Genomic DNA, 22864 nt, shown 5'->3' with positions numbered 1-22864 from the left:
CTGGACTCTAGAGCTAAAGCAGGCAGGGATCTCAGAGGTCATCTAGTCTGCCCCCAATTTTATACATGAGGAAACTGAGGCCCAGGGAGGTGGTGTGACTTACTCCAAATCACACTGATAAGTGTCAAAGGTAACCTGTTTAACTCTGTTTGACTCAGTCTCCTCATCTGTAAAATGAGCTGGAGAAGGAAATGGCAAACCACCCCAGGATCTCTGCCAAGAAAACCCCAAATGGGGTCACAAAGAGTCAGACACAACCAAAACAACCCAACAACAATAACCACCTCTGACCCTAGGGTCAGGGCTCTTTCCACTGTGATCATCCTGGGACCGTCAGGGAATAATGAGCTGCTCCATGTCAGTGAATTTCCACATCACTTCAGTTTCCTGCCCCCCCCTCCCCTTAAGTGCCTAAGCGTAACCATTTTAACTATTTCTGGTGAACAGCTTTCTAAAATGGATTACACACTTACTATCTTTTTAGAAAAGATACAAATCTACCTTCTTTACTTAACAAGTCATGAATCTCAAACACAGTGTTAACAGAGTGGACACCCTGAGAAGTGAGCTTCAAATAGGAGGACAGTGACCCTGAGGGAGGGGTTTGAGTATAACTGGCTCTCCCTCCGGCCTGAAACTTTTTTCTTCCTCGTGTCTGCCTCCCTGCTTCCCTGGCTTCCTCCAAACGGTCTCCAGAAGCCTGGGACCTCCAGGTGCTACTTTGTGCTCTGGAGGCAGCTGAGTGGTGCCAGAAGATGGTACTGGACTTGGAGGTGGGAAGATCTGGGCTGAAATCCTGCCTCAGACACATTCTAGCCTGTGTGACATGAGCAAGTCACTTAACTCCCCTTAGGGCTCAGTCTCCACATCTATGAAACAGGGATAATAACTGGACCGACCTACCTCACAGGCTTGTTGTTAAGTATCAAATGAAATGATATATGTAGAGCACTTTGCAAACCTTCGAGTGGTATATAAATGCTGGCTAATCATTATTATCATCATCTCCAGTTTATCCTGTCTCTATCTTGTCTGTTCAGTTGTATGCATGTTGTCTTATCCATTAGACAGGAGCCTAAGGGAAGGCGTTGGCCTTTCTCTGTATCCCCAGAACTTAGGGCACAGTTTCGGGCACCTTATTAAGCAGTAAGTGCTTAACAGGCCTTTAGTGTGTATGGATTTGCTGGTACTTATTATGGCTGCTGAGGCCCTACTTGTTCCCTCTTCTCAGCTTTACTGTACATTATTAGACATAATCAGTCTCATAGAAAGTCATAGAATGTTGGAGCTGGAAAGTAATTGAGAAATAATGTACTCCAACCCTTTCATTTTAAGAATGGGGAAACTGAGGTTCAGAGTTGAAATGGTAGGTAAAACAGACAGCCTAACTGCTTCAGAGAAATTACCACTTCCTTGACCTACTTCACCACTTTTAAAGCAGAAACGGAAGTGAAATGGGTAGAAGGTAAAACTTTAGGCTTCCCATGAGGAAAACATCTGAAAAAGTGCTGGGACACCTGAGGAGGCAGTGAGCAGGCTGCTGAGCATCCACTCTTTGGATTCTTTTTCAGGTCTGGGTTGGAGTGAATGGAGGTCTCTGCCACCTTAGAAATTCCCTGAGGATGGAAGGTCCCAGCTCAGTGCACTCCCTACTTCCAAGTCAATTCTGCATATCATTACCTACCCTGAATAAAGCCAAAGATGGCATACTTGTCACCGCTTCAGATGACAACTGTAAAGGAAAGAACTGGGAGCCCCAAAGATCTCTAAGCTTTCTGTCTCCCCAACTCTTCTGGTACTGCTCTGCGCAGGAAAATCACTTCATGAATATGAGTCAATGAACCTTTTTACCAGTAGACTGTTGTCTCGATCTTGTTTTTATCCCTTTCCCCACAGACAGCCAGTCCTTACATCAAAGAATTTTTTTTGTAATAAGAGGAAAAAGAGGAAAAAAAATTCAAGAAAACAAAGCAATCCGTCTAGAAAGTGAAATTCCGTGTACTGTTCTCCACTAGTGGACCCCGCCAGACTCTCCAAAGGAGCAATTTCCCCTCTCTCTTCTTTAGTCAGCCTTGTTATTTTGCTTGATACTTGGTGACACTCATGACTTTTGTGGCTGTTCTCCCCATTGATGTTGTTGCAATCATGGTACATACATTTGTACATTGTTTTCTTGGTTCTGCTTCCCTCATTTTGCATCAGTTCATCTAAGTTTTTCCATGTTTCTCTATCTTTATCACATTCATGGCACCACAATGTGCTAGGCCATTCCCTAGTCAATGGGCACAGCCTTTGTCTGCAGTTCTTTGCTTCCACAAAAAGTGCTGGTAGAGATATTTTGGTGAATATGTAACCGTTCTTTTTGTCACTGACCTCCATGGAATTTTTGCCTTATGGTGAATTGGAATCTCAGGATCAGAAGGAATGGACAGTCATTTTATCTGCAGATTTCCAAACTGCTTTTCAAAATGGCAGAAGTGATTCCCAGCTCTGCCACTGACGAGCTAGTGGACAGTCTTTCTGGCCCTTCCCTGACTATTCCCATTTTTGTCACCTTTGTCAGTTTGCTGAGTGTGTGCTGACAATAGCTTAGGTGCCAACATTTGGGCTGGGTATCTGTCATTGTTAGTGTGTGCAAGCCTTCAGAGCACTCGCTATTTGCTCCCATCTCTGACCACTACTGTCTTCTGTGAATGAATGAATCTTAACGTGCAGAATGAGCCAAATCTATTAAGATGAAATTTAATAACTTTAGTAAATGCCAAGAGTTATAAATGTAAAGCATGGTTGGCCAACACTTCACTGGAAAAGCAATGGGCTGTCAGACACAACAGATGGCTTCAGCTGGTTTGGTAAACCTTTTTTAATCTGTTAAAAGGCAAGGTTTGTTGAAGAAGGGGCTTTCGGAGAAATAAATGTAAAATAAAAAGCAAAGGATATCAATATAATTTTTCAAAAGAAAAGCAACTGAGGTTTGTCATGGTGTATAAGCTGAATATGGGCTAGAAAACAACAAGGAACAAAAAGGATGAACCTGATCTTTCGCTGCTCTGATAGGACCCCAGATTCTAGAGGGACAGTCCTCCTCTGAGGTAGGCACATCTGCAGTACTGGGCTCCACCTTAGGCCTCGTACCTTAGGAAGGCCTCCCACAAGAACTCAACAGGCGTTACCTCCCACTAAGTGAGTACCTGAAAAGGCCAGCCTAAAAAGGCCAAGGTCTCCCATTGCATCCTAGGGCATCTCCAGTCATCCTGATGAATATCTGGTCACTGGACCCAGATGGCTCAGGAGGAGAAAGTGAAATTGGTGACCTTGCACAGCCCTCCCTTACTCAAAACAAAGTGCAAGTCATGTCATCATTTCTCTGCTGTCATGGTCTTCTTCAAAATCGAAGGACAAACACAAACAGGCTAGGTGATAGGGAGGACTACAAAGACAGAGCTTGACAGTCCCTGCCTTCAAGAAGCTTATAATTTGCCTTCCTTCCTCCCTCCCTTCCTCCTCTCTCTTTCACCTTCCCCTTCTCCCCATCCCTCTCTCTATCCTTCCTTCTTTTCCTTTCCTTCTCCCTCTCTATCCCTCTCCTCTCTCCCCTTCCCTCCCCTTCTCTCTTTCTCTGTCCCTGCTGAACTTTTCAGAGTCAGGAAGAAAGAAGCCTGACAACCACAGGGATGAATTTTGATGGAAGTGATGAAGTGCCACTAGTTTTAGGGGGTTGCAATATGGATTCCTCCATCATGCCCCCCAAACCTCTTCATCCTGGGAGATTACCTCACACCTCTGAAGGCCCCTTCACCCCCGGGGTCCCCTCCCTCTGACTAGATGGCTTTTTCCAGAAGCTCCACTTAAGGAGGGTGTCCAGGCTACTCAGCAAACTGATATTGGGATTCTCCCATCATGCCCTCAGGAGATGAAGCAGAAAGTAACCTCTGAGGGGGGTAACAGGAGCCTGCTTCAGCCAATCAAACCACTACTAGCACCCTGAGCATCATCTCCCCCAGACAATGATGGAGACATCCCAAGAGTCTTCGGATGGGCAGTGCTTGAGGCCCACAGGCCAGGGCCATCTTCCTGGCAACCACTCCGACCTGGGGCTACAGATGCAGCCATAAGGATCCAAAAGCCAAAGTTCTCAGCACTGCCCCATGCTTTAACATCAGAAACAGATGTGATTTTTATCTGTGGAAATGATGTTAGGACTTCATTCATTTATCAATGTTGTCAACACAGGAATTTTGTATACTTGTATTTATCCCATTCTGCTTATTATTACATTAGAAACATCTTTTTCTAAAAAAAGTTCAACTCTTTCATGAAGAAATAGTTAAATATTTATGCAAATGAGTAGCTTCGTTATTGTCCTGTAGCAACATAACTGAAGCACTACCTTCCCTATCCCAATAACTCATTGAAAAGCCATTTTACTCTAAGGACTGTGGGCCTTTTCCAGAGGACGTGAAGCTGAAACCTCCCCTATTAGAATGTGGGCTCCCTGAGGAAAGAACTGTGCGACTTTTCTATGTGTGTCCCCATCAGCACAGTGCTTTGCACAGAGTAAGCAATTAATAAACGTTGTTTTGAATGGCTGAACAAGTTGTGGTATATGAATGTATATAAGAAATAAGGACAGGAGAACTTCGGCGAGGCCTGGAAGGACTTTATGAAGTGATGCTGAGTGAAAGGAGCAGAACCAGGAGAACTCTGTACACTGTAACAGCTACAGTGTGCAAGGACTATTTCTGGTAGACCTGGCCCTTCACAGCAATGCAAGGACCTAAAACATTTCCCAAAGGCTCTTGAGGCAAAATGCCATCCACATCCAGAGAAAGAACTATGGAATTGGACTGCAGAATATACTCTCTTGAATTATGTTGTGTTTTGGTTTGGTTTTTTTTTCTCATGGTTTCTCCATTCATTTTAATTCTTCTATGCAACATGACTAATGTGAAAATGTGGTTAATAAGAATGTATGTGTAGAATCCATATAAGATTGCTGCCATTTCGGGGAGGGAGAAGGAGGGAGGGGGAGAAAATCTAAGCCTTATGGAAGTAATTGCAGAAAACTGAAAACAAATAAATTAGTTAAAAATAAATAAAAAATTTGTTCACTCATTCATTCAAATAAATATTTTTATTCAAAAATAAAAAATGAAGCTTATTTGCTACCGTAAGGACAGACCACATGTAAATGTAAGAGGAAGAGAGCAGAAAGAAGGAAGGAAGCATCCAATGCAAAGACAGCTGAGGAAGTACATTTCAAGTCTGAGGGACCTAGTCACCTAGGCAGGGAAGTGATAGATTACATGTGCTAAGGAGGAAACCAATGTGATGGGAGCAGAGAGGACATAAAGAAGGGAACAAGACTGGAAAGGGAGGCTGGCAGAAAGCTTCCTAGAGAAAAGAGAAGCCCATTGAAGATTTGTGAGTGGGTGTGTTTGGCGAGGCAGGAGGGGAAGAGGGACATGGGAAGAGCTACATTTTGGGAAAATCCATTTGGCAGCTGTGTAGAGCAATGCAAAAGAAAGACGAGAGACAAAGAGACCAACTTAGAGGCTGCTACAGTAATCTAGGCAAGAGGGGATAAGGACTGGGAGCAGAACAGAAGCTGTAGGCGTGGAAAGAAAAGAACTATGGTGAAGGCAGACTGGACAAGGCTTGGAAACTAATCAGGGCCAGGGACCAAGGGACAGGAAAGAATCAGGAATGATTCCAAGATTAGGAACCTGGTCAAGAGGAAGGATGGTGCCAGGAATGGAAATAGGTACTGGAGGAAGGACAAGTTTGGGGAAAAATAGAACATTTCCATTTTGGCCATGCTGAGTAGAGTGATGCCTTTGTAACAACTCAGAGATGATTAACAAGTAGCTGGTAACACAGGAGTGAATAACAATGAGATGTGGAGTCCTGGTGATAAAAGGATAATGATTGCACTGATCAAAATGGGAAAACAGTGTCAGTTTGGGGATTTGGGGGTGAGGGGATGGGGGTAGTTCTCTCTCAGGCATGAGAAAACATTTATCAGAAAACAGTGGCACAACCAAGTGTAGACAGATAACAAGAAAGTGCAAGATCACAGGCCTAGAAATGGAAGCAATCTCAAGACGATCTAATCCAACTCCCTCATTTTATAGATGAGGAAAGTAAAGCCCAGAAGAGATGAAAAGACTTACTTCGAAGCAATTCAGGCAGCCAAGTGTCAGAGATTTGAACCAAGGTTCTTGGACTCCAGAGGCAGTGTTATTTGCACCAGATCAACATTGCCTCTATGTGGGGCTAAGGGTCTGGACTGGAGGCATAAATCTTGGCATTCATTTGCATAAAGGGCAGCTGAAGCGGTCTATGGCCAACATGGCGAGAATATAAAAGGTCAAGAATTTGAAATTGAACAACTGCATTTTTTGGAAATGGGAAGAGAAAGAAAGGCCAGAATGAGGGAGAGAGAAGAAGAGAGAATTCAACACCAATGGAAAGGTTAAGGAGAATGAGGCCAGAGAAAAGGCTTGTTTGAGCAGGGGATGTGCTGACCTTCAAAAGCTCAATGTCAGAAAAATGGGAGGGCCACAGCCTGGCTGCAGGGTGTGCTTAGAGAGAAGTGGAAGGAGTAAATATAGAACATTCAGTTTTAAAAGTTTGGTAATGAAAGAAACACAGCTAAAATGCTAGCTAAACTGCACAAGATGCTTTTTGTTGTGGCAGAATAGTTTTCTTTCAGAAATTACCTTCACAATCTCGAGAAATTTAACTGCTATGATACTTTTTTGCACAATTAACATGTGAAAGACTTTGGACCCACTGATGAAAAGGGAAAGCACTAGACACACCAACCCCCTCCCCCCATCTACGACATCTTCTAAGCCCCTCTTTTTTTTTTTTTTTTTTTGCTTCAACTTTTCCTTCTGGCAAGAGATGGAAGGGAGGAGGGAGAGAGGGGAGGATGGAGTGGAGGGAGAAGTGGTTTGGGAGTTGGGACCTTTGTGCTTAGAAATGGCTGAAGGATAATTGCTACCTGCCAGCAAAATAAAAGAAATTATACACAGCTCCTTTTTGCCTGGCCTTTGCAATGCACAGAAACTCAAAGAATTCCGTTTGAGAGAGGGGTGGGGGATGAGGATGAGAGAGAAGATGAGGATGGGGGGAGGGGATGAGGATGAGAGAGCATCTGTCATGAGATTTATGTGCAACCAGAGCAACAAAGGCTGTCTCTAGAAAACCTCCCCTAGAGACATGACTGTGTACTATCATGTACTCAGATACACCTGATACACTGTGATTTCCCTGATCCTCATTTTCCTTTAATGTCTTTTTCATTGGCTACAATTACTTTCCAGTACCTGAGTCTCTCTTTTCCTCCACTCTCTCCATCTCCATCTCTGTCTCTCTTTCGCTCCTCACCCCTCCCTCTCTAAGAATAAAAATATCCACATTTCTATCCTGCACCACCCAACGTTGCCACCACCCTGGGAAGCAAGGTTCAAGTAAGACACCAAGTCCCCCAAACAAAATAGCATGTTTTGAAAAGCCATGGTATGATTAAATAATCTGTTTATACTAGAAATGTTAACTAGCTTTCTTAAAAAAAAAAAACACCACCTCTATTATCTTCAAATTTTAGATGCTGAATTACTAACTTTCTCTTCTGAGGGCAGACAAAAATAAGTTCTAGAGCAGTTTATTTGCCTTACTTAAGATCTTCATGTGGTAGCAATGACAAACATCTGGCCATGATTCCGTCTGGAATCTGGACTATTTCTTATAGGACTGAAAGCATTAAATGCTGAATCAGCTCAAAAGAAGCTAAAGGCCTCCAAGAACACGCCTAAGATTCAGAATTCATCTGTCCCGTTACTTGTCACATATTTAACCTGGTAAGACTTTTACAGCTAATCAAGTCACAAAAATGCCCGAGACAAAAAGGAAGAAGAAAACAGAACCAGAGCGGCTTGGAGTTGGGAGCCCCTCCCTTTGCTGGAGAAGTCTGCCTTAAACTGCTGCTCTTCTAGATGCACTGTATCACACAGGAGGGTCGAACGGTGGAAGAGCTACTGCAAACTATTTCCATGAATCTTTCAGTTCAAAATATGGCTCCCGATAGACACATCCCCAACATGTCCATCTGCACTCAGAGCCAGGAAAAAGATTATAATGTTCTAATCTTCAAAACTGTCACCAAGTAACTCTCTATCCTAAGGGAAAGTCTGACAGAAGTCTGCTTGTTCACCTCCCATTTAGGGCTCGTGCTAGGCTGGCCATGTTGGGTCCCTTTTTTACATCGGACTGGGGCTTCAAACTCAAAGCATTACTAACGCATATCTTAAAACCACAGGAAATCATAACCTGATATACAAGCTTCCAAATTACTTCCTTTATGACTCTGAAAAAATACTTTCAAGGTTTGGAGCCAGTTTCCTGATTTCAAAACCACAGAATTCAGTCAAGTGTATACAAATCAGGCTTCATTAGAGCCAACAACTGGTCCCTGACCACAAATAGCTAAAAACTACACCCAGTCATTTCAACTTCATTTAAGGTCAAGGTAAAAAATCAAGATACCGTTACAAATACAGCTTCACTGAACATTCCAACCTACTTATGTCCTGGCCTTGTTTTCTTCAGACCATACGTAGGTCAGATCCCATTAGAATAAATACCCACTTAAGAAAAAAGTCACCTCAATGCAACTCCCAACTACCACTAAGCATCATAAATTGTTTCTCTTATTCTGTGACCTCACAAAACCCTAGTTAATCATCAGATTCAATAAATACCTGTTTAAAAATTACAGGTCAAAAAATCCTGGGTATCTATGGAATTCAGAAATAAGATAGAGAGGTTTAATAGATGTTAACATCAAGAGAAAGTTTCTAATTACAAATTCTCAAATGAAAAATGTACTTTAAAAAAGCTTTAAAAACTTTCCGTAAAATGCTTATCCAGAAGTGGTGAAGATGCTGCCAAGAGCTGCCATTCACAAATGCACATTCAGATTTGCCAAGTCTGTCACTTCTATCTTTTATTTCAACCTTACAATAATGATGATAGGTTGATGCTCAAGCATTACTGTCACCAAAATCACTTTTCCCAAAGTGAATTTCCTAAAGCCTGGGCCAACCCCCAGCATGCAATAAACTCCAGTGGCTGCCTATCCCCTGGAAGGCCTTAAACACCTGCAGAACTCGGAGTCCCCAGGCTTCCTGCACCGTCTACAGTCTCTCTCGGTCCCTCCAACTCTGACCTAGTCATCCTGGAGTCCTTGCCTTTCTTCATCTCTCTAGCTCTTGTCCACATATAGAATGCTCTCTGTCCTCATCTACCTCCTGGCTTCCTTTCTGTCCCAGCTAAAATCCCACAGACTACAGTAAGTCTTTCTCTCCTAACTGCCTCTCAAGTTCTCTTTGTTCTAGTGTCTTCCCTCCATTGACTCCCATTTCCCCTGTTTGTTATGTAGCTTTTTGCATGTTGTCTCCTTGTGACAGTGAATTTCTTGAGATGAGACCCTCCTGTCTTTTGCCATTTTTTATATCCACAATGCCTTGCATAGAGTAGGTGCATAATAAAGGCTTACTGAATGACTGGCCATTTGACAGCTGAAAAAATTAAGGCTCAAAGAAGTTAACAAATTTGTTCATGGACCCATAGCAAGAAATCATGAAAGGCAGGTCAGATGCAGCCTGTTTCTCCAGACTTCCAAATCAGCATGATGCCAATGATGCCAGGCTAATTTCCATGATAGACTAACTTTGGAATTCATCCCGAATTTCACCTTTCAAAATTACTGAATAAGAGAAAGTGAAAAAACAAGGCAGAACAGTAACTTTGACTCTTTTCAAAGCATTAAGACTCCAAATAAGCTGATGTGTACATAGCAACAGGGGCAGCAAGGTGGCACGGTGGATACAGTGCCGGGCCTAGAGTCAGGAAGACTATATTCCTATAATCAAATCCAGACTCAGACACTTACTAGCTGTGTGACCCTGGGCAAGTCACTTCACCCTATCTGCCTCAGTTTCCTCATTTGTTAAATGAGCTGAGAAGGAAATGACCAACCACTCCAGTACCTCTGCCAAAAGAGCTCCAAATGAGGTCACAAAGAGTTGAACTGAAAACAAGTGAACAACATTAGGTTAGGCATTTACTAAAAGCAAACCCCTGATCCATCCTCAGCTTATTTAAGATCACAGATACAGCAAGAAGGGACCCTGAAGGACATCTAGAGAGGGGAAGGTACTGTACTAGCATCACAAAGCTAATGTATGTAAGGACTGAGCCTAGCATCAGAGATCTGGAGCTGGGAGGATCTTTGGGAGCATCTAGTCCAACAGCCTCATTGCAGAGACATAGAAACTGTGGCCAGAAGAAAGTGAAGGACTTGCCCACAATCCCCAAGGACACACCACAGGCACGATGTGAGCCAGATCCTCCGCCTACAGAGTCAGCAAAGGAACAGGGACCATTTCACCTGGGACCCTAAGTGCCTCGTCCAGAGTAAGAATGCAAACACTTTGAGTTGAACTGAATGAATTGAATTATTTACGTTTGAACACTTTAGCAAGCATCTCTGTCAACATTTCAGTTTTATGCACAATTTCTGTTCTCATTGTTTGTTTCTCTATGAAGAAAACAAAGGTCCTATTTTTAATGTACACTAACATATGGAAGGCGCCAGTTAAACAGAGGCTGGAGTCCCAAGGTGCCAACACACCAAACATCTGTTGCTTCATGGAGCATCACAGCAAAGCTGGGCATACTTTGAGACCTTCTAAGGTTTGTAAAGTGCTTTTTTACCTAAGCCTTTCGCAACAATTGGAAATTGGTATAAATCAAATTAAATGATCTTGTCACTTTTATTACATTGATATGCATCAACCATGAATGCTGAATATGCCTCTATTTCATTAAACTGTTCTATTTTGTTAAGGGAAAAATAATTGGGAATTGAGGCAAAGCCTTCTTTTCTATTCCAAATAAAAGGCACTTTTAAGGACTCTAAGGAAAAACCACCTTTTCCATTCTGATAACCAACTGTCATCACTATTTGGACACAGACTTTGGTACAAGAGCTACTCCAGAACAAACTCTAAGGGCTCCGAATGGCAAGGATGAAATCAAGCGGGTTTCTGGGAGAGGTCTGAGAGAGCGGCCGGATCTGACAAAGGCTTGACACTCCACTTTCTGACTCATCCCAGCAGGCAAGAGACAGCCTCTCCCGGTCAGCCCTCGAGAGTAAAGCAATGGGGCAGGAGGCAGTTGAGTTCAGGGATTTGGAAGCTCAAGGTATTCAGGAGGTAAAAAACCATGTGGGTAAAACCATTTAGCTATCTATCTAGCAAAGCATCGAAAAGCTAATTTGGTTAGATGAAATTCCTGAGCTTCTGCCAAACTTTGCCATTTACATGAAAAGAACTCAACTATCTTAAACTCTGATGAACAGAGATAATAAATTCTCAGTCCTAACAAGATCTCTATGTATTTGGAAATCTGCACAGAAACATCACTTCCTCAGGCATCACTCCAGCCAGAGATAAGTCACAGCACAGGCCAAGGGAGTCTCTCTGGAGAGTTCTAGATTGTTTATGATCTAGACAACCCACACCTGGGCTTTTTACCTCTTCCTGCTAAGAGTTTTCATTAATTAGAAGTGAACAAGAGAAGAAAAACCAGATTAACCTGCAAGTAAGTTTAAGGTCACACAATAAAAAAACAAATCAGGAACGTTACCTCATCTGCTAGAATACAAAGCAAACATACTAACGGTACTTCAGGTCACAGAGATGTCAAGTCAGAAGGGCCCTCTGACACCAGCCAGTCCAACCTCCTCATTTTCAGAAGAGGAAATTTCAGCCCAGAGAAGAGAAGGGACTTGCCCCATGCCACACAGTGCCAGCCTCTGAACCCAGCTTTTTTGACTTTCAGTTCAGAGCTTTTTGTCAGCTTTTTGTGGATGTGGGCAAAAGCAGCTCTGGGGATGCAAGGAAACCTGGAGCCTGTTTCAGACAGAGCCAAGAGGGCCTCACTGAGTCCTGTCCAAAGGGCTTTGTGTCTGTTATTTCCCTTTAGCTTTACCACCATCGCTGTAACCACCCGGAGGATTGAGCTCTATAATTCTCATTGCACAGATCTGTCCCACAGATCCCCAGGGCCAGAAGCAAGCCTTGACCCCTGATCTTTGTGCCAGCCTTTGATCCACTCCCATCACTCTGGGTCTCTCAAAGCAGCCCCCTTCCAAAGGCACTGTGCCAGCTGTTTAAAGGGAATTGCCTGTGCTCAGTGGCTTTTTCCTTCTTTGCAAAAATGCTCATAACTCCTTGATGTAAAACAGTTCCTGCTAATCCCAATTCCCTTTATAATAGCAGAATAAGGCTTAGTTATCAGTTCAAATCCCTTCTCTCAGCATAAAAGGACACATCCCCCAGCCTTTGCACTAATAGCTCTGGAGCTGGTCAAAGGCAAGCAGGCCTTTCAAGGACTCAACTTGATCCATGAGATGAATTCGTGGGAGAAGCCTCCAGAGCTGATTTTACAAGTATGCCCTCTCCTGAGGCTGCACCCCAGAGCCCAAGGGAGCAGCAGCACATTCCAGGGCCATTCCTACAGTCCAATCAGCCCAGACAAGCTCCTGGACACAGAAACTTCAGAATTCCACTCAAGTCTCTGTTAATCTGTCCCCATGACCAAAGACACCTCAGTGTGACCTCCCAAAAGCCATTTTAAAAACTTGACAAAAAGAATAGTACCCTCGTTCAGCTGTAAGAGCATTCAATAAATAGCTATAATCTCCTCTTTCAACCTTCTGGGACCTATGATCATCTCTGAGGGAGATGGGAGAGGGAGCACCACAAACCTTCCATGACAGCTAGCTGACACCCACTCCAATCACCTAGCAGAACTCTATCCATTAGGTCGTAGCATTCTGATGACATATGATCTAACAGTTATGATAAAGAAGAGGGCAGAAAAGATGCTTCTAGGTTTTTCCTTCCTGATTTAGAAGGTTCTATCACCAGACACTTTCACGTCTGCATCACCTAAGGTTACTCCTCCTATTCAACAAGCACAAAGCCTACAAACCCTGAAGCAAATAGGAAAGCAGCACTCCCTCACTGCCAACAGCCACCCCCCTGCCATGCTCACCTCCACATGGAGTATCTCAATGGCGTTGTCTAGCAACTTGACTTTGATAGCAAGGTCTTTCTCTTGCAGTTTTGCAGATGTCTTCGCCATGGCTGAGGACAGGCTTTGCCCTGGCTCCAAGGTGCTGATGCCAGAGTGATTCAGGCCCCCCAAACGGCTTCCTGCAGTTTCCAAGACTCTATAAGTTCCTTCAATTTCCCCCATGATTCAACAGCAAGGAGTAGAGAAATCACTAAAAGAAAGGGGGAGGGAAGAAAACACCAAAATGCCTAATTACTATGAGCACCAAATATCAAGATGTTCACATTATACCAAAATATCGTGTATCTTTTCCTTACATCCAGTGCTCTCTCTGTCTCCCTCCTTAGCTTGCACCAAAATGATGAGTCCATGTTATATTCCTCTCCAGCCTCCCTCCCCCCAGCACGGGCAGGGAGTGGATTGTTTCTCCTTCTGTATTCGCAGTGCATTGCACAGCACCTTAAAAACTGTTTGTTATGGTCATGTAGAGAACAATTTGGAACTGTGCCCCAAGGACTATAAAACTGCACACCCTCTGACCTAGCAATACCCCCACTACGGTGGTCTGCGTCTCCAAGAGATCAAAGTAAAGGGAAAAGGTCTTAGGACAAAAATATTTGTAGCAGCTCTTGTCATGGTGGCAAAGTACTGGAAATTGAAGAGATGCTCATCAAGTGGGGAAGGGCTGAACAAGCATGGTACATGAATGTAATGGAATCCTATTGTACTATAAGAAATGGCAAGGAAAAACCTGATTAGAGCCACATGTGAACTGAAGCAAAAAGAAGTGAGTGGAACCAGGAGAACGTTGGACAGTCACGGCAATTTTGTAAAGATAATCAACCTGAAAGTCTTAGCTACTCTGATCAACGATCTACAACTGTTTCAGAGTAAAAATGCTACCCACTTCCAGAACTGATGAACTCTTGAGTGTAAAGTGAGGCATATTTCCCTTTCTCCACTTTTCTTTCCCCCCTCCTTTTTATTTATTTTGCAACCTGGCTCATATGGAAATATGCTTCACACTATCTCATATGTATAATAGCTAGTGCATTACTTGTCTTCTCAATGAATGGGGCATACCAGAGAGAGGGAGAGAATTTTGAATGCAAAATTTAAAAATGAATATTAAAAAAAATCAAATGGAGAAGCACCCAAAATCATAAACATAAAATATTCAAGTAACCATCTCAAGAGTTCTTTCACAATTTGTTAAGGACACATTGTATGTGTACATATATACATCTACAGAAAAGTCCTAAGTCATTATTATGGAAAAAAAGTTTGTTGTGATTATAAATGCATGTGAGGCTTATGAAGCATTTTTGAGATATCTGTTCTTATGAAGAATACCAAAGAGAAAACAGATACACCAATACTAATGAATAACCGTAATTTGTCCTCCCTATAATTTTATAGTGCACATATTTTAGCTTATCTTCTTTAAACAGATCCTTAATATCCATGTCTGTCAATCTTAAAATGTTTTTTAAGTGTCACATTCTGCCATGTTCCAGGTGACATAAATCTGAATGTGGATTCCCCTCCTTGTCAAAGGGAAGGTAAGCACATACATGCCTGTGTACACACACACACACACACACACACACACACACACACACACACACACACACACACACACACACACACACACACACACACACACACCTCCCCAACCTCAACTGAGTTGATGATGCCAAGTCAGAAGCATTTACACAAACACCTCCCATCTCTAGGCTGCCTACAAGGAAGGAGAATGCTATTCAAAGTAGGAAAGCTCCCAGGGCCAAGAAAAGGGAAAGAACTGACTTGATGCTCTCTGCATTAAATTATGTGATTAAAGTCATGTCACTGGCTTCCCACGCCACCCCACCCCCAATTCTTCCAGTTCAGTTTTTAAATGGGACCATCGGATGATCCTGTTCATTCAAGCATTTGGATCACACCTCTCTGGTCATGAGGCTCCCAATAACTACTGGACACACCAAGTCTCAAGCACCCTCCAAAGTAGATAACCTCTCAGCAGTCCTCAGTAGCTTCTTTAATACTGTTATCCTCTAGATGAAACAAAAGATTTTTACTTTTCATTTTGACTTGATTTTTACTCCAGTCCTTAACTTGGATCTCACTTCACTCAATCAACAAATCCTTATGAAAGGTTATGCCAGATGCTGGAGACACAAAGACTACAATAAAACAATCTCTGCCCTTGAGGGGCTTATATTCTATGAGAGAAACAAGTACAGAACCTAAGTAAATATCAACTCCAGCAATATGATTGGGGGAGGGAAGGAGGAAAAGAAGGAGGTGGGGGGGGGGAGAGAGGCTCTTTGGGGGAGCCATGTACCTTACACCATGCAAGCACCCAGCGGTGCTTCTGACTTACTGACTAGAGTGTCTCAGTACTGAGCGGTATATATTCAATATCCATCTGGGCATGCTTCAGCAGAAAGAGTTTCTAAATGGCTTTCATGTCCAAAGATTTCACTAACAGAAATATAGCCCCCAGGAGACAAACACATTCCCAAAAAGAAAGCTCTGCCTTGAGCTCCTAAGTACTCCCTCCATATGACAGCTGCTCAGTTCAGCATCCCTGGGTAACAGAGCTGAGCAGGGCAGTGACAGAGGAAGCTCCCTGAAGGGCTCTCAGCAGAACAGGGGAAGTCAACTAGCCACACAAGCATTTGTCCTTCCCTGGGAGCTAAGCTGTTCTGAGACAGCAGCGAGAAAGGTCATGTTGTGTGGGGCAAGAGAGCCCACCCACAATAGAGTGGGACAGCCAAGTGTGCATCCTTTCAAGTGTTTACTGTGAGCCATATGCTGAGCACTGGGGATACAAAGTAAGGCAAAAGACAATCCTTGCTCTCAAGAAACTTGGTCTAATGAGGGGGCTAAGGTGCAAGCAATTAGGTACAAACAAGCTATGTATGAGATAAACTGAAAATAATCAACTGAGGGAGGACACCAAATTAAAGAGGGTCAAGAAAAGCTCCCTGCCGAAGGTGACATTTTATGGTAGGACTTGAAGAAAGCCAAGGAGGGCAAGAGGCAGATGAGGAGGGAAAGCATTCCAGGCACAAGGTGGGGGGACAGCTGGAGGCCAAAGATGCAGGGTCTTGTTCTCTGTCACTGAGCCAACACAGGGATGAGATGAGGATGAAAGAGAGAATTACTTCATAAATGTGGAATATTTTTTTCTCATTAGCCCATCAACTAAGCTAACAAACTTTACTTTCAACAGAAGCTAAACCTTCTGTTGTTTCCCACTCCCTTCTAAAAAGCAAAATTCCATCCAATTAAGTTTCATCTAAGCCAGTCATTCTTAACCTAGGGTTCACAAACTTGGTTTTTTAATAGTCAGATGACTGTATTTCAATAGGAATGGTTCCCTTTGTAATCCTATGTACTTTATTTTATGTATTTAAAAACATTATTCTGAGAAGGGCCCCTGGGCTTCACCAGCCCTCTGGTCAAGGGGTCCAAGAGAAAAAGATCACTCTTCTCCAGCCAGAAACATTCTGTGCAAAAACAACCCTGGTGCTCTTCTATTTCCAAGAAGATGGCACAAATAAATGACTACAGGATCTTGCCATCCTCATTATCTTCATCAATTCCTGTTTCTCTCCCACTTTCAGGTTTACTAAACCCTTTCCCCATAACCACTCTGGAGAGTTAATATTATTAGTCCCATTCTGCAGATGAATATAAGACTTGCCCAGAGTAAAACAGCTACTCCATGTCAGAATCAAGATGGAGGTCACCACTCAATCTATAACACCATGCAGAAAATAAAACTGAACCTGCGAATGGCTCTGCCATTCCTGTGAAAGTTTGTTTTCCAATATCATTCAGTAATGATTTGGCAGGAACTTTTAATATTTACTTCAGCTTTAAGATAAGAAGAGCTAAAAAATAAATACCTAAGGAAATGAGCAGAAACGGAAAACATACCCTGGAGCTTTAAAAGGTGGCACACTAAAAAACACCTGCTAATACAAATGCTGAAGAAGTTGGTTCCAATGATGCCTACCCACTTTTCTGCACTGTGTGCACAGTTAACAATTTTTAAAAAAAAAATTAAGAAACCACTGCATAATAGATGCTAATATTAAAGTAATTAAAGTACTATCTTCCTCAACTGCAAATGAGAGGCTAGAGATGGAGGGTAGTTAAGCCACAATTCGGACTCAGGCCCAGATCTTTCCAATTATACCTTGACTGGCAAAAACTGCACTGAAGAAGGCAGGCCCTAATCACCTTCCAAAAGGCAATCAAAAGAGAAATCATGAGCTTCTGGGTCCTAAACTCTGCCTTTGCATGTAGGCCATCAATGCAGAAAAGCAGATACATGTAACAACCCAAAAAGCAAGAATGTAGAGTCCAAAACAGAAACAGAGTAACCTAAGTTTTTAACCAGACTTAATCAAATCCAACATGCCTAGGGCTTCATTCCACAGTATTTCAGGTCTCCTTCCAGCCTTGTTGATTTATGCGGATCCTATCCATCGATGCATTCAGACTACAAGGCAACAGCTTCTTTCTTATCATAGATTTCCTGTTAGATATTTCTTGAAGATGAGGGTAGCTGACATTTCTACAATCCTCAGTTCAACTGTGAACATTTCAACAAACCTGGGGTATAGGGACCCTCAGTGTTACTATGCCAATCTACACATGAGGAGACTGATACTTCCAGAGACTGACTTGCTCCATATCATCCAGCTGAGCAGGAGGCTGGGGGGTTCCTGAACGCAGATCTCTCCCAAACCACTCATTTCTGTTCTCTATCCACCACACCACAAGGCAGCAATGAAGACAACTGACAATAACTTCATGAAGACATATTTTCAGAACTATACAGCAGAAGAGTTTTTACAACATCTCTTGCTGTGTGCTTCTCTTCCAGAGAGGTGCCCCTCACCAAGCCTGCCTCTTTCCTGCCACTGCTCCATCTCCTGGTGACAAGAGTCCCCTGTCAGCACTTTGTACCTACAGCCTCTGTCCTTGTCTGTAACATTCCTAAACCTAAGTAGTAACTAGGCACCTAAACTGCTAAAGGAGTTTTGTATCAAAGGAAAGAAACAGGGAAAACTACCAGACACTAGCCTGAGGCAGAAAGACACACAAGCAGCAGCTGACCCAGGAGCCAGGGCAGGGATAGAGTCACAAGCAGGAAAAAAGGGCCATAATAAGTGAAGCCAACCATAGGTATTTAAGTGCTCGACAACATGACCTGAGAACTACATCAGAATCTGATTCTTCCCTTGCCTTGGCAGTTAAGAAGAGGCTTCTGGCCACTTCTCTGGGCACTGCTGAGCCCTGGGGAGTCTGTACCTCTCAGTGGAAAGGATCACAAGTCAGTCTTTCCTCTCAGAACATGACAATACCAAGGTGTCTAACAACAGGGAAGGAAAATGGGAAAAGGGCAACACAAGACAAACACAAGGAAAACAGAAAGACAAGAATAAAAGAAAAAAGGAAAACAGGGTTCTTTTACTCTAAGTTAGTAAAAAAAAAAAAACCCCATCTCTGTCAATTCTACCTCATTTATAGCACCAAAAGTAAGTCCCCTAAATTGTGTACTCCATCACCACCATGCCATGATGGGGCTGAATGGACTGCAAAAGAGAGAAGACTCTCAGGCCAAGGTTAAATCCTCTTGTAAGAGAATTTCCCAGTTCTGTTAAATCAAGTCAACACTTATTAATTGCCTACTGCATTCCAGACACTACTGGGGGACGCAAAAAACTCAGTCCTCATGACACTGACTGTTTACAGAAGTGTAAGCTGCACAGACTTGATTCTCCACCATTACACAATTTCCCAAGCACTGAAAACAAGAGGGACTCCACCAAAGCAGAGATAAACAACTTTATTTCCCAAATATACTGGACTTGAGGGACGAAAGATGCTTCCTATGGCCTTGGGTAAATTGTTTGGCCTCTCCCGGGCTTCAGTCTCCTCCTCTATAAAATGAGGGGGCTAGATTCAATAACCTGTAAGATTCCTTAAAGCTCTAACTCTACCCACTGTCTCTCTACTTGTATGATTCACACCAAAGTAGGATCAATGCTCCAAGGGCAAGCTGGCCTGCCACTGAGAAGGAAAGGCCACGCAGCTTCCCCTCTTCGGGTCAGCCCACAGAAGAACATTCTCAATCAAACCAAATGGAATGGTTCCAAAAGAAGATCTGGATCTTGGAAGGATGAGACACAGAGCAAGAGGAAGAACAAAGGAAGAGATAACCCAACCCTCTGGGGAGGAAGGTGGGACCTCTACAGAAGAAGCAGTTGCTTGTCCTCAGAGGAAAGATGACTGAGGTGCTGGCAAGACTATCCAGGGCCAGGTCTGGGGAAGGAGAGATGGCTCCTAGTGCTCCTTGGAGCGTTAGGGGTAGCTTAGTGACAAGCTTCCCAAAGCTGGTCAAGCCTGGTAACTTCCACCCTCTTCTGATGAGTCACATGGACACAAATGATAGAATCTATCAGAGATTATCTAAAAAAAACAAAACAAAACAAAACATTGCTACACGTCTTGAGCAACAAACAGAACTCAATTAAGCCAGTGCTGAGTAGGCATCTACCAGGTGCAAGGCACAAGGAAAAGGCTCTGGAAGCAGAGGTGTTCTCATCACCTTTGGTCAAAGGCTGCAGTTTCCAAAGACAAAAGCAGACTTGGGAAGGGAATGGCCACTGGAGATAAAAATGGTGCCAGAAAACAAGGTTTGGATTTCTAGAACACAGCGTAAAATATAACTGGAATAAATTTGGAAATAATAGTTTGATATCAACTTGCAAAGTCTCTAATAATAATAACAGCCAACACACACACACACATACACACAACTGTGAGATCTGCAAAGTGACTTACATATATAATTTCACTTAAACAACACCACAACCCTGTAGAAGATAAGTGTATTATCCCCATTTTACAGATAAGGAAACTGAGGCATGGAGAGGTAAAGTGATTTGTCCAAGGTCACATAGCTGAGGGAGGATTCAAACTCAGTTCTTACTGATTCCAAATCTTTTAAAACTCTTAGCTACTCTGCCTCTTGGATATCTAGCTCTAGAGTATACAATCTATGCTGCTCAACATTTTTAATCAACCAATGGGATAGCATATTAAATTTTCAACTCACAAAAAAACCCATCATACTAGATGACTGAGGCAATTAAAAATTGGACCAAATAATAAAAACAGGAAAATGTAAGCTCTTACACTTATCTTCCCCTAGCTGGCAGACTGGGTAGAGCTGGGTCTAGAATCAGGCAGATCTGAGTTCAAATCTAGCCTCCCCTAACCTGACCAGCTGCCTTATCCTGGGAAAGTCACTCAGTCTGTTAGCTTCGGTCTCACCTGCCTCCCAAGGCTGCTGTGGGAATCACATAAATAAAATCTGTAAAGCGCTCAGTACAGTGCCTGACATACAGCAGGTGCTTTATAAATGCTTATTCCCTTCCCCTCTTTCCCCAATTTCAAAAACACAAGATGGGAGTGGGTGTAAACGGCCTGCAGGCTTGAAGGGTGTCGGTAGCGTGATACAGGAGCCTAGAAATTCAACACAAGCCTAGCCTACATACAGTGAGAAAGGCTCACTGTCCAAAAGAAGTGAGGACACAGCCCCGCCATCTGCCCTCCAGGCTGGATCACATCTGAACTTCAGCGTTGAAGTCAGAGCACCATAATTTCAACGAGGACACTGATAAACTAGAGATGGTCCAGAAGATGATGAAGGGCGCTGAGCCAAGGGTTGTAGACTGCTGACAGCACTGAGGATGTATATTGTGAGAAAGAACTGTCACATGGAAGAAAGAGTAGCCTTGTTGTGCTTGGCCTTGGACAGCAGAATGAGGAGCAGTTTGGGGTATGGGGGAGGGTCGGGCACTGGGGAGAGGCCTCTTGCCAGGAAAGTCGGACAAGCTCAAGTAGGGGCTGGGAAGATCTGGAGATTATGTCACCCTGTCACCATGGTGAGGGGAAAGCCTGTGGTACCAGCCTTTGTGAGAGGCACATCCTAGGGCCACCTTGGCCTCTTCTCCACCTCCCCTACCCTGCTTCCTTCTCAGTCCATTTGAGTCCATTTAACAAACACCTACCATGTGCACAGCACTGCACTGGGGGCTTGTCTTCAAGCAAAGGCTGGCTGTTCACTTGTGAGGTGGGCCTGCTGCTTCAGGGAGAGTCCCTTCCAGTTCTGAGATTCTCTGTGATTAAATAATCGATCACACAAACATTTTATGGGCATTTCTCATGTGCAGGAAACTCTGCTTGGCAGCATGGGAGATACAAAAGAGCCTCCTAGAATCTCACATGACATAAGACATCAGAGTCATCTGGCCCAACATCCCTCAGACACCAGCCCAAACAGGGCACTGCCAAGCCGCCATGGGCAAGACCCAAGACAACTCCGGAGCCTGGCAGCTTGTCACCCTGCCTTCTTAAAAGTACCCACGTGCTTGGGGCTGAAAACTGGAAGAAAAACATTTCTCTTGACACACTTAACGTCTCAAGCTGTGTTGGATTTTTTTCATAACTGCTTGTCTCTGGTCAGCCGGAGGAGCAGCGAGAGATGGAGTCCAAAGCCGAGGGTCCCGGCTCCCGGTGCTGGGGGGGCTCAGACCTCCTCAGTCGGCAGGAACACGCTCAGCAGGGGGTGACTTCTCAGCAGTCACCAAGGCCCACCCCAGGGGGTCGGTGGAGCCCCCCGCCCTCGGCTCTCTGCCCGCACCGTGGCCGCTCGCTCCAGCACCTTCCCCAGTTTTTCAACATTGGCCTTTCAACTTCACGGCACGGTGGTTACGTCACAAGTAAGGGCTCCCGGGCCGGCGCACAGTGGGACCACGTCTGGCCCCTCAAAGGTCACCCCCAGGGCGTGTCCCCGGCCGGACCCGGGCTGCACCCACGCGCGGACCTGCCGAGGGACTCCACGGGGCGCTGCGGTCAGAGACCCTGGGCGGGGGGGCAGAGGGGCCCGAGCCCGCGGCCCGGCGAGGGGCGGACGAGGTGCCCCGCGCGCGATCCCGGCGGCCCTCCGCCCTGCCGCCCCCGCCCCGGGCTCCGGCCGCGGCTCCGGGAGGGGCCGGGGAGGAGAGGCCCGAGGCGCGGGAGCGCGCACGCGCAGCCCTCCCCCCGCCCGCGCGCCCGCGGCCCCGCCCCTCCCCCATCGCCTCGGCCCGGCCCGGCCCGAGGCCGCCCGCCCGCCCGCCCGCTCCCTCTCAGCCCCTGGCGACCCCTTCCTCCCCCGGCTCGGCCCTCCGTCCGCTCACCCCGCCGAGCGTCCCGCTCTCCGCACGGCCGCCGCCGCCGCCGCCCCCTCTCCCGGCCGCCACCGCCTCCGGGGCGCCCCGGCTCCCAACTGCCAACTGGCCCCTCGCGGGCGCCGCGCGGCTAAGGCGCGCGCCCGGCCCCGCCCCCTCCCCCGCGGACCGGCCTCCGATTGGTCCTCCTGCAGGCAGGGCGGGGACTCGCCGGGAGCCCGGCCCGGAAAGAGGAGCTCGGATTCTGATTGGCGGACTCCGCGGGGAGGGGCGGGGCCCGAGTGCGGGGGCGGACCAGCGTCTGCGGCCGGTTGCCCAGAGCGCGGAGGCGTCCCAGGAGGGCAGCGAGCTGGCCTCGGCCCCTGCGCGGGCTGGGGAGCGGATCTCTCCGCGCCTCGGGCCGACTCTTCGGACCGGAGGAGAGGAGGGGGTTGGGGACCTCGGAGCTG

The 22864-nt window shown here is 45.1% G+C and overlaps 1 protein-coding gene across 7 annotated transcripts in view; it reads right to left on the bottom strand.

Annotated features, from left to right (window-relative positions):
• Positions 1-22535, bottom strand: part of FARP2 (FERM, ARH/RhoGEF and pleckstrin domain protein 2) — a 101496-nt gene extending 78961 nt beyond the window's left edge. For 6 of the 7 annotated variants that reach the window (XR_011969171.1, XM_072618756.1, XM_072618759.1 and 3 more), the window contains exons 1-3: positions 22425-22531; positions 21255-21362; positions 13132-13363 (exon numbers count right to left, since the gene is read on the bottom strand). Coding sequence is in view for 6 of the 7 variants with exons in the window: in XM_072618756.1 (XP_072474857.1) it covers positions 13132-13335 (204 nt within the window). In the remaining variant the exon portion in view is untranslated. Of the gene's footprint in view, positions 1-13131; positions 13364-21254; positions 21363-22424 lie in introns of all 7 variants that reach the window. The other variant, XM_072618757.1, reaches the window with a different exon arrangement.
• Between the last annotated feature and the right edge of the window lie 329 nt (positions 22536-22864).

Source organism: Notamacropus eugenii, chromosome 6 (assembly GCF_028372415.1).
Source record: "Notamacropus eugenii isolate mMacEug1 chromosome 6, mMacEug1.pri_v2, whole genome shotgun sequence".
NCBI classification, from domain to species: domain Eukaryota; kingdom Metazoa; phylum Chordata; class Mammalia; order Diprotodontia; family Macropodidae; genus Notamacropus; species Notamacropus eugenii.
The sequence above is the reverse complement of the archived record's forward strand: the minus strand, read 5'-3'. Positions and strand labels throughout refer to the sequence as shown.